The sequence below is a fragment of the Pan paniscus genome, chromosome 13, assembly GCF_029289425.2.
Source record: "Pan paniscus chromosome 13, NHGRI_mPanPan1-v2.0_pri, whole genome shotgun sequence".
Taxonomy (NCBI): Eukaryota; Metazoa; Chordata; class Mammalia; order Primates; family Hominidae; genus Pan; species Pan paniscus.
In genome coordinates this window covers 143,911,899-143,929,135 of record NC_073262.2, presented here as the reverse complement: position 1 = coordinate 143,929,135, position 17,237 = coordinate 143,911,899, and the positions used below count along the sequence as shown (strand labels likewise).

General features: G+C 58.1%; 1 protein-coding gene across 1 annotated transcript in view; it reads right to left on the bottom strand.

Moving 5' to 3' along the window:
• Positions 1-1,541: 1,541 nt before the first annotated feature.
• The window catches only part of ANO7 (anoctamin 7), a 38,002-nt gene continuing 22,306 nt past the window's right edge, over positions 1,542-17,237 (bottom strand). Inside the window, exons 16-25 of the mRNA XM_055109315.3 lie at positions 16,090-16,201; positions 15,669-15,723; positions 12,933-13,030; positions 11,598-11,743; positions 9,953-10,158; positions 8,923-9,065; positions 3,441-3,531; positions 2,936-3,055; positions 2,762-2,812; positions 1,542-2,620 (exon numbers count right to left, since the gene is read on the bottom strand). Of these exons, the coding sequence (XP_054965290.2) occupies positions 2,564-2,620; positions 2,762-2,812; positions 2,936-3,055; positions 3,441-3,531; positions 8,923-9,065; positions 9,953-10,158; positions 11,598-11,743; positions 12,933-13,030; positions 15,669-15,723; positions 16,090-16,201 (1,079 nt within the window). The 3' untranslated portion in view covers positions 1,542-2,563. The remainder of the gene's footprint in view (positions 2,621-2,761; positions 2,813-2,935; positions 3,056-3,440; positions 3,532-8,922; positions 9,066-9,952; positions 10,159-11,597; positions 11,744-12,932; positions 13,031-15,668; positions 15,724-16,089; positions 16,202-17,237) is intronic.

Below are 17,237 nucleotides of genomic sequence, written 5' to 3'. Positions count from 1 at the left end.
CAACCCACAGCAAAGCACACAACTGCAAAATGACCCTAAGCCAAACACGAAGCAGCCCAGCAGCCAGGAGGGGCTGAGATGGATGCTCGGCACGGATGGAGCTCGCGCGATGTCCCGCGGCAGACGCCAAATGCAAAGTCCCCCAGTTCCATCTCTGCTTGGTGGCCAAGGTGGTGGCTACTCTGGATGGGAGAGGGTCACAGGCAGGGTAGGGCGCACGTGGGCATCAGGGCCCTGGATGGGAGAGGGTCACAGGGTAGGGCGCATGTGGGCATCAGGGCCCTGGATGGGAGAGGGTCACAGGCAGGGTAGGGCGCACGTGGGCATCAGGGCCCTGGATGGGAGAGGGTCACAGGCAGGGTAGGGCGCACGTGGGCATCAGGGCCCTGGATGGGAGAGGGTCACAGGCAGGGTAGGGCGCACGTGGGCATCAGGGCCCTGGATGGGAGAGGGTCACAGGCAGGGTAGGGTGCATGTGGGCATCAGGGCCCTGGATGGGAGAGGGTCACAGGGTAGGGCGCATGTGGGCATCAGGGCCCTGGATGGGAGAGGGTCACAGGCAGGGTAGGGCGCACGTGGGCATCAGGGCCCTGGATGGGAGAGGGTCACAGGCAGGGTAGGGCGCACGTGGGCATCAGGGCCCTGGATGGGAGAGGGTCACAGGCAGGGTAGGGCGCACGTGGGCATCAGGGCCCTGGATGGGAGAGGGTCACAGGCAGGGTAGGGCGCACGTGGGCATCAGGGCCCTGGATGGGAGAGGGTCACAGGCAGGGTAGGGCGCACGTGGGCATCAGGGCCCTGGATGGGAGAGGGTCACAGGCAGGGTAGGGCGCACGTGGAATGGCTGAGCTCCCCGTCTGTGTCAAGTTTCCAAGGTTCCCGCCCCGGGCCGTGTGTGCTGTCCACCATGCTCCAGCCGGTGGTGTCCAGCCCCAGGGCCCTGTGAGCCCGCATCCCTGCCGGAAGAGCCCTTCCATGGAGGCAGGGCACAGTGCTCCTAAGAGGCAGGTGAACAAGTAGCAAATCCTCAAGAAATGCTACAAGCAAGCACGCCGCCCTCAGGCCAGGCATCACGGTGGGTGAAATAGAACGCAGGCGAGGATGTTCAGAAAGAGGCCTTTTCTGTGGAGTAAGTTTGGCAGTACTCATCAAAGCACATTAAAACCACATGTTCTTTTTGTGTGTGTGTGTTCCCGAGACGGAGTCTTGCTCTGTCGCCCAGGCTGTAGTGCAGTGTCGAGATCTCAGCTCACTACAACCTCCGCCTCCCGGGTTCAAACGATTCTCCTGCCTCAGCCTCCCAAATAGCTGGGATTACAGATGCCCGCCGCCACACCCAGAATAATTTTTGCATTTTTAGTAAAGACAGGGTTTCACCATGTTGGACAGGCTAGTCCCGAACTCCTGACCTTGTAATCCTCCCGCCTCAGCCTCCCAAAGTCCTGGGATTACAGGTGTGAGCCACCACGCTCAGCTAAAAACCACATATTCTTTTTGACACTTAAGTTCCACTTGTAGAACTGCAAGGACATCAATACACATGAGCACAGATCCATTTTTTAGCAAGCAGACGGCCACACTGGGATTGTTGCGGGGTAGCAAGTTAGCCAGGGGCAGCTTCATGTGGCTCCCCAGCACTGGGCAGAACTGCACGTCACATTATGATCCAGCGTGGAAAACAATTATGTATGAACACAAACTTCTGGGGGAAGAGCCACCAGATGTTACAGGTATACACATTTCCTCCTCTCATCCCAAAACCTCCCCCATTTGGGTGCTTGCTGGGTACTAGGCCCCAAGGAACAGAGGTAAAAACAGCAAGAGGGGCCCTGGGCCAGGGGCCAGGAGCTGGGAGAGGGAGGGAAGTTGGGCAAGGATCAAAAGGACACATGTAATTGCTGCAGAATGCAAGTAAAGCGGCACTGTCAGAGGCTGCCTGTAGTGGCTAGGGGGAAAGCAGAGCCTGATTCAAGAAACAGAAGAATCCAGAGGACCCAGATAACTGGGAATGGAGGGAGAGGCTGAACAGACCTTTGCTGTGGCCTGGGACACAGAGCTGCAGGGTCCGAGAGCTGGGGCATGTGGGTGATGTCCCTGCGCGGACAGGGCAGGAAGAGGCGGGTGGGTCCAGAGGACACGAGGGAGAACGGCCCTGCACTCTGCAACATTCGAAGGTCACCAGGTGTAAGAGGAGAGGGTGATGTGGCCAGGGGCGGCGAGGACCACAAAGCCCACCTGCCTGAGGAGAACTGTCGTGTCCAGGGGCCTGGGGAGGCCACTGAGGGACAGGGTCCCTTGGGTGCAGGGGCCCCTTGGGCTTATGTCTGGGAGCAGGAAACAAAGAGGGCCTTGTGAGCTGACGGTCCCTCCCTGCCGGGGATGGAGTGACAGGCGCTCTGAGGGAAGCCGGCGCTGGGGGGAAGCAGGCAGTGTGCCCAGAGATGAGGCACAACAGCAGCCAGCGGTTCACATAGCCGCTGCCTGAGGGAAGAGGAAAAGGACGCTGCTTGCAGGGCTCAGGAGGGGCCACTCCCCTAAGGACCACCAGATGTCCTTCCAGGCGTCACTGCTGCAGCTGGCTGGCCTTGGGAACCGTGAAGGGTGTCCAGTGGGAGCTGAGCTGGGGAGAGGATTGGGGGCAGGGACAAGTCAGACTAGGGCCGGGAGCAGGCCATGGCCACGAGGCACAGCGGGCGGCTGGGCAGGGCCCTGTGACCTCAGGGAGTGCACGGGGCAGGGGCCTGGCTGCTCCCAGACTTGCCTCTGAGCCCTGGGGCTGCTCATCCTTTGTTCCGTTCGTTCCAAAAAGAACCTGTCCCCAAAAAAGGGCAGCAAGAGGAAGAGGGATGTGACTCAGTGTCCGGAGGTAGAGCAGCCACTGACAAGGATAGGGAGAGGGCTGGGGGGAGGGCCGAGACTGGGCTGTACAGTTCACCTCATTCTCAGCCAGTGCCTGCTTAGCCAGGTAGTACTCCCGCTTCACTTTGATCTCCACAGACTCTGGGATGTCAGGCACCAGGAGGTCCAGGAGGCGGCCAACGGAGAAAACCACATGCTGGGAGCAGAGGAAGGCACTCACGCCCGCCCAAACGCCCAGAGTGGCCTTCACAGGGCCAGGCAGGCCGGGGCTCCGGCACCTGCTCCCAGCTGTGGGTGGTGTCTGAAAGCAGCTGTGCAGGAAAAGGAACCCCAGAAAGGGCAGAGGCCACCCCAGCTTTCGTGGCCCTGGGGCTCCTGTGGAGACACCCACAATGTCCACACCACAACCCAGGGATGAGGCCAGGCAGGGAAAACGCAGGTGCAGAGAAGAGCTCTGATTTGACCAAGATGACACAGCAGGAAGTGACGGCACCGACCCCTCACCACGTGCTCGAATTAGGCAAAGCACAGGGTCGGGGCGTCATGCCATGGATGGGAGAACCAGCAGGTGCCTCGGCTACCTCAAACACAATGACGAAGGCCAGGCGGATGGCAAGAAGATTCCAGTAGGTCTGGGAATAATGTCCATCGTCATCCCGGAAAGCCCGATACCTGCAGCAGACACAGGACTCAGTGCGCGCAGCCAGGGCTGAGTGTTGGCTGGGCAGGTGCCTCTGGAATTAGCCTATCTCCCCTTTTTCCACCGTTTCGCTCTCTCATCCCATGTTCCTGGCCCGGCTCTTCATCGAGGGTGCCTGAAATGGGAATTCTTCCCAAACAGGATACTCTGACAATACCTTTAACTGGTGGGTTCCAAAGGTGGATGTGCTGGGTTGTCCCCCATTGGGCTAAACTGGACCCTCCCCACCCCCCAGGTGGCAAATGCTTTATTTTCTAGTAGATGTGACAGTCCAGTATGTCTGTGCTTCTACGGATGACATCAGTCTACTTACACGGTGAAAATCCGCCGATTGCTGACCTCTGTGAGATCAGCAGTTCACCTGCTCAGAGACTGTCCCTGCCCAGCAGAGCCCTCCCTCCCTATCATAAGCCACATTCAGCTTCACTTGCTATTTCAGACTTTGACATCTTCCTGTGTCTCTGTCCCATGGTAAAGATGTGACATTCCATTTTCTAATATAAAGTTACATGTTGCATTCCATGAAAACTATTACCAGGGTCAACTTTGTAGGAAAATAAAAAAAACAAAAAACCAAATATTGCAAGTTAAAAATATAGCCATTGGAAAAAAAATCCCTCAAATGAATGGAATAAACTTTTAAGTGGCCAGACACAGCAGAAGAGAGACTGGGGACTGGGAGACAGTGACGACGAGACCACCCTGCAGCAACATAGGGAGCACACTTGGGGGGAAGCAGGCCACAGCCCAGTGGGAGTTCCAGACGACAATGGACAAGCAGAGAAGCACTGCTGGAAGGAGTAGGATGGAGACATTTCCAGAACTAAACAAAGACGTAACTCTTTCAGCCGGGCGCGGTGGCTCATGCCTGTAATCCCAGCACTTTATTTATTTATTTATTTAATTCATTTATGAGACGGAGTCTCGATCTGTTGCCCAGGCTGGAGTGCAGTGGCGTGATCTTCGCTTACTGCAACCTCCGCCTCCTGGGTTCAAGCGATTCTCCTGCCTCAGCCTCCTGAGTAGCTGGGACTACAGGCCCGTGCCACAATGCCCAGCTAATTTTTTGTATTTTTAGTCAAGATGGGGTTTCACCGTGTTAGCCAGGATGGTCTCAATCTTCTGACTTTGTGATCCACCGGCCTCGGCCTCCCACAGTGCTGGGAATACAGGCATGAGCCCCTGCGCCCGGCCATCCCAGTGCTTTAGAAGGCTGAGACAGGTGGATCACTTGAGGTCAGGAGTTCGAAACTAGCCTGGCCAACATGGTGAAACCTCCGTCTCTACTAAAAATATAAAAGAGTAGCTGGGCATGGTGGCAGGCACCTGTAATCCCAGCTACTCAGGAGGCTGAGGCAGGAGAATCGCTTGAACCTGGGAGGTGGAGGTTGCAGTGAGCCAAAATCATGCCACTGCACTCCAGCCTTGGCGACAAGAGGAAAACTCCATCTCAAAAGAAAAAAAGGAAATAATCCCTTCCCTAGGCCAAGTGCAGTGGCTCAACACTTTGGGAGGCCGAGGTGGGCAGATCACCCGAGGTTCGGAGTTTGAGACCAGCCTGGCCAACATGGTGAAACCTTTGTCTCTACTAAAAATACAAAAAAAAAAAAAAAAAAAAAAAAAATCATCTGGGTGTGGTAGCGCACGCCTGTAATCCCAGCTACTTGGCAGGCTGATGCACAAGAACCCAGGAGGCGGGGGTTGCAGTGAGCCCAGATCACGCCACTGTACTCCAGCCTGGGTGACAGAGCAAGACTCTGTCTCAAAGAAAAAAGAGAATAGGACGGGCGCGAAAGGTGGCTCAGGCCTGTAATCCCAGCACTTTGGGAGGCCGAGGCAGGCGGATCACCTGAGGTCAGGAGTTCAAGACCAGCTTTGCCCACATGGTGAAACCTCATCTCTACTAAATATACAAAAATTAGCCGGGCGTGGTGGTGGGCGCCTGTAATCCCAGCTACTTGTGAGGCTGAGGCAGGACAATTGCTTGAACCCGGGAGGCGAAGGTTGCGTGCAGTGAGCCAAGATCGCGCCATTGCACTCCAGCCTGGGCAACAGAGCAAGACTCCGTCTCAAAAAAATAATAATAAAATAAAATAAATAAAAAAATAAAAATATCATTTTCTTTTATTTGTTTCACCAGCAGGCATCTGTAAAGGTAGTGCTTTTTTCTTTTTTTCTTTTTTTTTTTCCTGAGACAGCGTCTCATTCTGTTGCCCAGGCTGGAGTGCAGTGGCGCCATCTCGGCTCACTGCAACCTCCACCTCCCGAGTTGAAATGATCCTCCTGCCCCAGCCTCCAGAGCAGCTGAGATTACAGGCGTGAACTGCCACAGCCAGGTTTTGTTTGTTGTTGTTCTTGTTTTTCTGAGACGGAGTCTTGCTCTGTTGCCCAGGCTGGAGTGCAGTGGCACAATCTCAGCTCACTGAAAGCTCTGCCTCCTGGATTCACGCCATTCTCCTGCCTCAGCCTCCCGAGTAGCTGGGACTACAGGCGTCCACCACCACGCCCAGCTAATTTTTGTATTTTTAGTAGAGATGGGGTTTCATGGTGTTAACCAGGATGGTCTTGGCCTCCCAAAGTGCTGGGATCATAGGCATGAGCCACCGTGTGCAGCCTTTTTTTGTATTTTTAACAGGGATGGAGTTTCACCATGTTGGTCAGGCTGGTCTCGAACTCCTGACCTCAAATGATCCACCTGCCTCAGCCTCCCAAAGTGCTAGGATTACAGGCGTGAGCCACCGTGCCAGGTCAAAAAAATGTTTTAACAGACAGTCTCTGTCTCTGTTACCAAAGCTGGAGTGCGCTGGCATGATCACAGCTCCCTGCAGCCCTGACCTCCCAGGCTCAAGCGATCCTCCCACCTCAGCCTCCCAAGTAGCTGGGACCATAGGCGCATGCCTCCAGGTTCAGCTAATTTTTTAAACTGAGGTCTCACCATGTTGCTCAGGCTGGTCTCAAACTCCTGAGCTCAAGCAGCCCTCCCAACTCAGCCTCCTAAAATGCTGGGATTACAGAAAACTTTTGTTTTTGAGACAGAGTCTCACTCTGTTGCCCAGGCTGGAGTGCAGTGACACGATCACAGCTCACTGCAACCTCTGCCTCCCAGGCTCAAGCGATTCTTGTGAGTCAGCCTCCCAAGTAGGTGGGATTACAGGCATGTGCTACCACACCCAGATAATTTGTGTGTGTGTGTGTGTGTGTGTGTGCATGTATTTTTAGTAGAGACGGGGTTTCACCATGTTTGCCAGGCTGATCTCGAACTCCCGGCCTCAAGTGATCCATCTGCCTAGGACTCCCAAAGTGCTGGGATTATAAGCATGAGGTACCGTGCCCAGCCAGAAAAATTCTTAAATGCTATGAATGCTTCCAATCAGAAAAGCCAAGAAGAATAATATTTCCAAAGAACTGAGAGAAAATAACTCGACCTATACTTTTATATCCGCTATTTGAAGGACAAAAATGCATGGCGATATTATCATACATATGCGTGATACATATCTCTATGCATAAATATGTGTATGCATTTCTGCATGTGAAGACCCCACTAACCACATACCTTTACTGAAAGAATTACTAAAGGATATACTTCAGCAAGAAAAAAAAGACTCGGAGAAGGCAATACATAAGAAATTACTGTAACCACAGAAGTTAACAAAATACACAAATAAATTTGATGAACAGATGACTGAAAATGTTTTTTCATGTGTGTTTTTAACAGTAAAACTAAAACTCCATGTAACAATAATAAGATGGAGAGATTGGTGCTTACTAGGTGGTAAGGCATGTGAAGATCCTAGTCATATACAGAGGAAACAAAACTGAGTTCATTCAGGCTTTGTTAGGATAATATATAGTTTAGAACGTGTGCTAGCCGGGTGTGGTGGCTTGTGCCTGTAATCCCAGTGCTTTGGGAGGCCAGGGCATTGCTTGAGGCCAGGAGTTTGAGACTAGCCTGAGTAACATAACATAGCAAGACCCCATCTCTTTAAAGAAAAAAAAAAAAAAAAAAAAAGCCAGGCCTGGTGGCACACGCCTGTAGTTCTGGCTTGTCGGGAAGCTGAGGTGGGAGGATTGCTTGAGCCCAGGAATTCTAGGGTGCAGTGAGCTATAATTGTGGCACTGCATTCTAGAATGGGATACACAGCAAGACCCAGTCTCTAAAAAAAAAAGAAAAAAGAAAAGAACGTATGCTAAACATATGAGTAACCCCTAAAATAATAGAAATATATGCCATCGGTTCCAAATAAGCAAAAGAATAATAATAAAAAAAAAACCAGAACACTTTTACCCATCCACCAGAAGTCAGGAGAGGAGGAATAAAAAAGATAAAGAATAAAAGGAAAAAGTAAGTATCCATTATGAAGAGATCACAAGTATGAATTCGTACGCAACTAAAAAGCTCAAAATACATAGAGCAAAAGCAAAACCTGAGAGAGACCGACATGAAAAGACTGATAACCCTATGGTTTCGTAATTTTACTGCTGAGATTTGCTCCAAAATTAGGAGACTATGATGCTTTTCAAGTTTATTGAAACACATGCAAAACTTCATTGTAACCAGATCACAAAGGAAGTCTCCACAACTGCGGGTGAAGTACATCCTACCTGCTCTGCAGGTTCTATTATGGTATGAGGCCACCACTTCTCCTGTTGTCCTTCCCAGTTTCTCCCCAACCTCCCCTTTTCCCTAGTTTATAAGACAGGAGAAAAGGAAGAAAGCAAAAAGCTGGAAAGAAACGGAAGATAAATAGCTAGATGACCCTGGCGCCACCGCCTGGCCCTGGCGGTTCAAATAACAATAATATTAACCCCTGACCAAAACTACTGGTGTTGTCTGTGAATTCCAGACGCTTATGAGAAAGCACCGTAAAACTTTTTGTACCGTTAGCTGATGTGTGTAGCCCACAGTCGCGTTCCTCACGCTTACTTCATCTATTATGACTCTTTCACGTAGACCCCTTAGAGTTGTAAGCCCTTCAAAGGGCTAAGAATTTCTTTTTCGGCGAACTCCGCTCTTAAGACACGAGTCGGCCCACGCCCCCGGCCGAATAAAAAAACCTCTTCCTTCTTTAATCCGGTGTCTGAGGAGTTTTGTCTGCGACTCGTCCTGCTACACTATGACCAACGAGCAATTCACCTAGAATCCACGATTTGCCCTCCAGCCCCGCAAAGCTCCGTCCCTTACCGCGGGGAACCTCCCCCCAGCCCCTGCCCACGGCGCCCCCAGCTCCCTCCCTCCCCCGGCCTTGCCCCGCGGCGCCCGCCCCTCCCGGCTCCCCACCGCCGCACCCCTACCCCACCCGAGCCCCGCTCCGCCTCGTCCTCGTGCGCCCGCGGCCCCCTCCACCTGGCGCGGGGCTCACCTGCACGTGCGGTTGTGCGCGGCGGCGAAGGAGGACGGGGCTCGCGCCAGCGTGAAGTTGAGGAAGCCGCGCAGGTCGTGGGCGCGGGTCCACCGGTAGTAGGCGCGCGGCAGGAAGTCGGACGAGAAGGCCAGGAGGAAGGCCTGGGCGCCGGAGGGGTCAGCGCGAGGCGGCCCCCGCTCCGCCCCTGCGCGCCCCCGCTGCCTCCGCCCCTGCGCGCCCCCGCTGCCTCCGCCCCTGCGCGCCCCCGCTGCCTCCGCCCCTGCGCGCCCCCGCTGCCTCCGCCCCTGCGCGCCCCCGCTGCCTCCGCCCCTGCGCGCCCCCGCTGCCTCCGCCCCTGCGCGCCCCCGCTGCCTCCGCCCCTGCGCGCCCCCGCTCCGCCCCTGCGCGCCCCCGCTGCCTCCGCCCCTGCGCGCCCTCGCTGCCTCCGCCCCTGCGCGCCCCCGCTCCGCCCCTGCGCGCCCCCGCTGCCTCCGCCCCTGCGCGCCCCCGCTGCCTCCGCCCCTGCGCGCCCCCGCTGCCCCCCCGCCCCTGCGCGCCCCCGCTGCCCCCCCGCCCCGCCCCTGCGCGCCCCCGCTGCCTCCGCCCCTGCGCGCCCCCGCTGCCTCCGCCCCTGCGCGCCCCCGCTGCCTCCGCCCCTGTGCGCCCCCGCTCCGCCCCTGCGCGCCCCCGCTGCCTCCGCCCCTGCGCGCCCCCGCTCCGCCCCTGCGCGCCCCCGCTGCCTCCGCCCCTGCGCGCCCCCGCTGCCTCCGCCCCTGCGCGCCCCCGCTCCGCCCCTGCGCGCCCCCGCTGCCTCCGCCCCTGCGCGCCCCCGCTGCCTCCGCCCCTGCGCGCCCCCGCTGCCTCCGCCCCTGCGCGCCCCCGCTGCCTCCGCCCCTGCGCGCCCCCGCTCCGCCCCTGCGCGCCCCCGCTGCCTCCGCCCCTGCGCGCCCCCGCTGCCTCCGCCCCTGCGCGCCCCCGCTGCCCCCCCCGCCCCGCCCCTGCGCGCCCCCGCTCCGCCCCCCGCCCCGCGCTCCCGCCCGGGCCTCACGTTGCTGATGACCGCCAGGTGCGTGAGGCCCGCCAGGATGTGGAACCAGATGCCGATGTCCTGGGCGCGCTCGGCCACCGGGCGCCGGTACTCGCAGACGAACTTGCGCGCGTCCAAGCGGATCTCCACCCAGTTGTTGAGCAGGGCGAAGAGCGGCGCGAGCGGACAGGCGGCCACGAAGATGGTGACGAAGCCGAACTGCAGCACTGCGGGGAGGGGGTCACGGCCGGGCTCTCCGCCACCGTCCGCCCTCAGCCCTCGGAACGCGCCCCCCGCGGAGGACCGGCCAGTCCACGTGGTGCCGCCACCCCATCGCGGCTCATTCCGCCCCCACCTCCTGGTCTCCCTCGTCCTGGACCGCGCAGCGCCAGGGCCGCCTCTCCTGACCGGCCTCAGGCCGGCTGTCCTGCCCTGCGCTCCGTGTTTCTGGCTGGTCACCGGCCTTCTCCGGCTCGGTGAGCTCAGGAACTAACTCAGGGCAGGCGTGGGGGCAGAAACCTTCTGATTTTACAACCAGCTTCTCCAGTCACCCCACAGGGGAGCTGTTAGGAGAGGGCTCTTTGGAAGGGGTTTCTGGGTCTTCGCCGAGAATTACTAGTGAGATCATTGGGGTCCAGGGTTCAGTGGAGGAGGGTCAGGGTGTCCACTCCTCGCCCTGGGAACTGGCCTGCTCCCTTTCCACAGATGCTGCGGCTACGCTGGGGAGCTCCGGGGCCTGCCGGCTCACATGCCCGCTTGCTAGGTTAAGAGCTGCCTGCCGGGCACAGTTTCTCACGCCTGTAATCCCCAGCACTTTGGGAGGCTGAGGCAGGTGGATCACCTGAGGTCAGGAGTTCGAGACCAGCCTGGCCAACACGGTGAAACTCCGCCTCTACTAAAAATACAAAATTAGCCGGGCGTGGTGGTGGGCGCCTGTAATCCCAGCTACTCGGGAGGCTGAGGCAGGAGAATTGCTTGAACCTGGGAGGTGGAGGTTGGAGTGAGCCGAGATGGCGCCACTGCACTCCAGCCTGGGCGACAGAGGGAGACTCCGTCTCAAAAAACAAAACAAAAACAAACAAACAAACTGCCTGATGATTCCTTCTCCCTTTTGTCAGCTCAGAGTCAGACCCTGCACTGCAGGGACGGCACAGGTGATACCCACCCTCCAGAGTACACCACCCGTGCAGGCAGTGAGCCCCTGGCACTGGCCACCACCTGGTAAGGTGACAGTGGTAGGTCTGCAAATAGCGTGGGCATTGAGATTTCTGGGAACATTGGCTCTCCAGGCCGCTGCCTCCCACTGTGGCTTCACCCTTGGAGGACTTCTGTCAGCCCCCAGGGCCTGCTCTCCTAATTCTTTCCTTGCTCTGGCCCATGCTTTCTAGGTCCAGGGACCCCAGGGGAGCTCTGCAACGGCCCCGGGGGCCTCCTCCCCGTGCCGGTGCCCCTCTGTCCTCAGCCAACCCTCCTGGGCACTCTCAGGGGAAAAGAATTCCTTTCTGGATTCTCCACAGGCCCGACCCTCTGTCCCCACCCCACCCCACAGCACATTTCAGGGCAGATGCAGACACAGGAATGTCAGGCTGGGAGGCCCCTGAGCAGAGTGGCTGCCCATCCCTGCCCACGGCGCCAGCCATCGCCGCAGCTGCTAACGGGCTCCTACCCATTTCCAGGTACTCGTCGAACAGACCCTCACAGGGCACAAGCTCATAGTCGGCCTCCCAGGGCCCCTGGCTAGCCCCTGCAGAAGCTCCCGCCTTCCTCTTCTTGGAGCGAAGCCAGAACTTCTGCCACCAGCCCTTTAGCTTCCTGGGGACGGGAATACAGGAAAATGGCCTTTGATCCAACATGGGTCTCAGTGGCTGCTATAGTCCTGGGGGAGATGTGGCCGGGACAAGCCTGTTGCTTTGCAATTGAAGGGCAGCAGGGAGGGATGGGGTCTGGGGCCGAGGGGTGGACACTGTGAGAGCCAACAGCTTTGCAGGCCGGACTCAGTGAAAGCGTCTGTGTCTGTTGGTCAGATGTGGGAGGGCAGTCCACCCGCCCAGCCCCCCGCATTGTTCCGTAAGGCTTTAGGGGTAATGGGCTCCTCCTGGAATTGCAAAGCAGTGCCAAGAGCTCTGCCAAGGTTGGGAGGGAGTGGACGAGGACGACTGTGGTGTCCCAGGGAAAGCAGATGTGGAGGCCCACGTGTTGGGTTCGTCCTACACAGGGGCATGTGTGCATGTTGCCTTATCACACTGTCACTCATCCGTGCCCTGCTCCTGCCGGGCACAGAGCTCCACCCTGCACCTTATGGTCTTGTGGTTTCACAGCACCAATAGTTCCAAGAGGCAGGGCCATCTCTCGGGATGTGGCATGGCCACCATCTCCCAACTGCTATTTGTGGTGGCCCAGAAATGTCAGTGCTGATTTGGGAGCTGCCTTCTGGGGGCAGATCAGGTGTTCAGGGGGCGCTGGGAGGGCGTTCAGGTCAGTCTGGCCTTGAGCGGGAGGCGAGGCCCTGGGCAGCCTCTTTGAAGGACTCTGGCTATGGGAGCCTTGTGGTCAGGGTGTCCCTGGCAGGGGCATCTGAGGCAGACGTGTGTCTGAGGATCAACCCTGGGGCCTCCTTTTCCTCCTCCCTCTTGTGCTGCGTTGGGGGCTGGGGATGCCAAGGAATACTCTGGCCCAGCCGCAGCATCTCTGAACGGACAGAGCCAACACCCCAGCCTTGGGCCCAGGAGCCCAGACCCCCTCCCCAGCCAAAGCTGGTCCCAGGGGTAGTGTCTCCCACAACCACAACCCAGAAGACCTCAGCCAGCCACAGGGCAGCTGCAGGGCGGGCAGCCCAGAGCCCGGGGCAGACGGCCGGGCACACTCCCCCTCCCCCTCCCCAGGCAAGCTGCCTTCCCTTCACCTCTTCTCCCAGCTAGGGCCGGGCTGGAGGCTGCTACTGCCAGGTGCTCTGGGGTCCCTCGGTCCTTGGATGCCACCCAGGGAGGAGTGGAGGACTCACGGGATGAGGACCTCCTGCATGTTGTTGATGACCTGCTTGCCCACCATGATGACCAGGAGCTCCTGTGCCAGCTCGATGAGGCAGCCTCCAGCCGCGCACTGCGGCAGCAGGGCTCAGGTTAGCTGGGAGAGGGGACCAGCCACTCACCCACCCATCCCTTCTTGTCTCAAAGCTGGCCCTCATCCCGGCCCCCACCTCCCTTCTGACATGCCTTGGGCACCTGGAGGGTTGCAGAGATGCTCCCACCATAACACCCCTCCCGACCTCACAGGAGCCCCCAGGTCCAGCTGGAAGACTGCATTGGAAAGCTGCAGGGGGCACTGCTATATGTACCTAATGGCACCCCAGTTTTCCTTTGGAGACCCACAAGGGGTTACATGGGGCTGACTGTAGCCTCTGGCTTCAAGACAGACCCACGAGGCAGGCCCCACCAATCGGTGACCCAGTTCGAGCCAGTGGGAGGTGGAGTTCCTGGGAACACGTGCCTTGCAAGGGGTGCTAAGTCCGAGAGTGTCGGCTGCACTGCAGGGCACCTTCCCTCCAGATGGGGATAATCTTTCTGAGAACACAGGCAATGCTGGGAATAGCAGTGCAGCATTTTTAACGCCTGGATCATTCATACCTAAGCCCGCGTAGCCCTGAGCATTTTCAGTACAGGAGCCAAGAAAACTCCCTGCAGCCTCCACCTCCTGGGTTCAAGCAATTCTTCTGCCTCAGCCTCCCGAGTAGCTGGGACTACAGGTGCGTGCCATCACGCCTGGCTAATTTTTGCATTTTTAGTAGAGACGGGATTTCACCATATTGGCCAGGCTATTCTCAAACTCCCGACCTCATGATCCACCTGCCTTGGCCTCCCAAAGTGCTGGGATTACAGGCATGAGCCACCACGCCTGGCCGAAAACTCCCTTTTTCGTTTAAGCCAGTTTGAGTTGGGAACTTTTCCCACTTACAATTGAGAGCCCTCTGGCTGGTCCATTGTGGCACCCGCAGCCACACTCCCCACTCCATCCCCAGCCTTCCCTTTCCCCTCTCACATGAAATGGACACCACCCCTTCGGGGGCAGCCACTTTGCAGTTGGGCTGGCTCATGGCCCAGGCCCCATGCGAAGTTTCTCTCCTCCTCCTCCTCTTCCAAAAGGAGAAGAGGTCTTTCAGGCCAGGGGTCACTCAGCAGGGGTCCACTTAGGTCCCAGCCCAGCCCAGAGGCCACCTGTGGATGGCTCCAGATGCACCCACCCTGCTGCCTGCGACCCCAGCTGCTGGGACATGCCTGGCCCTCACCCAGGAGGGGCTGTGCGTCGGGAACAGTTTTGAGGGCTTCTCTACGGTGTCTTGGAGGGGCTGTGGCACAGTGGAGACTACTTCTGGGGTGATGCACACGTCAGTTACTTGCACCAGAATCTCTGTCTTGGGGTCTGCTTTGCAGGGACCCCCATGACAACAACGCTTCATCCTCCACCAGGTGAACTTCCATTTGCTTTCTGAAAAACCAGGTTCACGCCTGGCTCTCAGAGATACGGAGTCACTAAGGCTCTTAGAGATACAGTCACAGGCAGAGCCCACTGTGCTGATGGGGAGAGGACAGCTGGCCACAGGGAGATCCCTGACAGCCATGGCGGCAGCACGCCAAGCCTGTGAGGAGGCCAGCCCCTGCGACCCCTGTGTGCCATGAGGAGGCCAGCCCCTGCGGGCCTGTGTGCCATGAGGAGGCCAGCCCCTGTGACATCTGTGTGCCATGAGGAGGCCAGCCCCTGCGGGCCGTGTGCCATGAGGAGGCCAGCCCCTGTGGGCCTGTGTGCCATGAGGAGGCCAGCCCCTGCGACATCTGTGTGCCATGAGGAGGCCAGCCCCTGCGACATCTGTGTGCCATGAGGAGGCCAGCCCCTGTGACATCTGTGTGCCATGAGGAGGCCAGCCCCTGCGACATCTGTGTGCCATGAGGAGGCCAGCCCCTGCGGGCCTGTGTGCCATGAGGAGGCCAGCCCCTGCGGGCCTGTGTGCCATGAGGAGGCCAGCCCCTGTGACATCTGTGTGCCATGAGGAGGCCAGCCCCTGCGGGCCGTGTGCCATGAGGAGGCCAGCCCCTGCGGGCCTGTGTGCCATGAGGAGGCCAGCCCCTGCGGGCCTGTGTGCCATGAGGAGGCCAGCCCCTGTGACATCTGTGTGCCATGAGGAGGTCAGCCCCTGCGGGCCTGTGTGCCATGAGGAGGCCAGCCCCTGCGACATCTGTGTGCCATGAGGAGGCCAGCCTCTGCGGGCCTGTGTGCCAGAGGCTCTGTGCCCACCGTAATGGCTCACACTTGTCTCAGGTGTGAATTGGGTTAAAATGGGGAAAGAGTAATACGGGCTGGGACAGCTGGGGTGGGGTAGGGTTTTTGGTTTGCTTTTTTATCAATTTTTGTGGCGATGAGGACTCACTATGTTGTCCAAGCTGGTCTCGTACTCTTGGGCTCAAGCGATCCTCCTCCCTCAGCCTCCCTAAGTGCTGAGATTACAGGCGTGAGCCACTGTGCCCGGCCTGGAGTGTTTTGGGTGTGGTTCTGAATGGGGCATATCGGGGGTCAGAATAAGTGGTGAAGAGAGGCTGGGAGCCCTGAGGGGTCAGCTGCACAGCTGGCCCTGGCTGGGCGATGGAAGTAGCCGGTGGCGGGAGGAATTGCTGCAAATCAAAGCTCGAATGGAAGCGAGAGGAAGCACACAGCTCATCCCCCAGTCCCGGGCCTCAGGCACACTCACCTCCTCATTGCGGACTCCAAACAAGGTGTGGTAGTTGCCTGGGTATCCCACAAACCTAGGAGAAAGTCAAGATCATGAGCCTTGATGGGATCCTTCCTGTCTCCTCCCACTTCCCTGGGCTCTGGAGGCCTCAGCAGAGCTGCTGCACCTGCCCTGGAGGAAGCACCAACTGTGGCGTAGAGTCCCGGTTGTGAGCTGGGCCTCCTGTGGACCCCCGAGCTGGGTAGGGACCAAGAGGTGGGCAGCCCCTGTTTGCTCAGAGGTGCCGGGAGGCATGGGCCCCTGTCCCCTGCCTGGGTCTCCGGTTCCGTCCTCCACCTGCCTGAGCACGGCTGGATGATGCCTGGTACCCAGGCAGCGGGAAACATGAGCAGAACTAAGCCGGGGCAAGCTGTGGCCAGAGGGAGAGGTGCCCACCAACCTGCCCTTGAAGAAGGCAATGTAGACGGGTGAGGAGTAGAAGTTGACGAACTGGAAGATGAACACCTTGAGGGTGAAGGCGTCCTCGAACTTGGTCTGGGTGCGGTGCATTTCTGTGGCATGGAGAGCCTGGGCTCAGGCCCTGGGGGAGTCACCAGCATCCAACTAGGGGCCCCCTCTCCTAGGACCACCTTGCCACACACGGGTGAGGAAAAGGCCATATCATCCAGATATTTAAAAGAAGGAGACAAAGTGTGACATTTCCGAAGTCACCCAAAAACATGTTGATTAACAGGAGTTGGGAAAATTGATAATACCCTATATCCCAACACTAATAATGAATGTGGTGCACACGGGTGAGTGGTCAGGGGATGGGTCAGAGAAACAGAATAGATGCTCGATGCCAAGGCTGTGCAGCGGACTGGGCTCCAGTGCAGGTGCCGGAGGCAGGAGCATAAAAGGCTAAAGGTTACAGGAGGGAAAGAGGGAGGCTCAACACCCCACAGCAACCCCACAGTTGCAGAAACAAATGGGTGGCTCCCCTCAGAGCCCTACCCTTGGCCGTCCAGAACCAGGAACCTCTCCCTGAGACACCTGCCACCTGCAAAGGTCTTTCCCTGACACCCACCTTCCCCTGGCCACCCACCAGGAGGCACTTCCTCCTCAGCACTTAAGCCCTCTCCCATTCTCTGTAGCTGTGCGGGCAGCCAGTTCTGTCCCCTCTCCTAGAACCTGGGCTCCAGGGCGGGGCTGCCAGCTTTTGTTCAAGACTGTTCACCCCCAGGGCTAGAGCAGGGCTGGTGAGAAGCAGCAGCTTCTGGAATGAATAGGTTGGTCGTAAGTGTTTGTCCTCAGGAAATGAGACAGAGAAAGAGAAGACTGATGGGAGAGGAAGTGGGAGGGAAGAACTGAGAGGTGGCTGCCCAGCCCAGCAGCTGATACCCCACGCCACCCAACAGAGGCTCAGCGGCCCTATCCTAGAGGGACATCTCCCACCTGGGGGACCTCGCAGCCTGGAGGGGGGCCCTGTGGAGGGGCGAGAACTCTTTGGGTGCTGGAGTGCCCCCAGGGTCCTTTATCTCCAGGAAGGCCCTGCTCACTGCTCTTTTAAGGGGGCCTCTGGGGAGGCTCAGACAACTCCAATCTGTA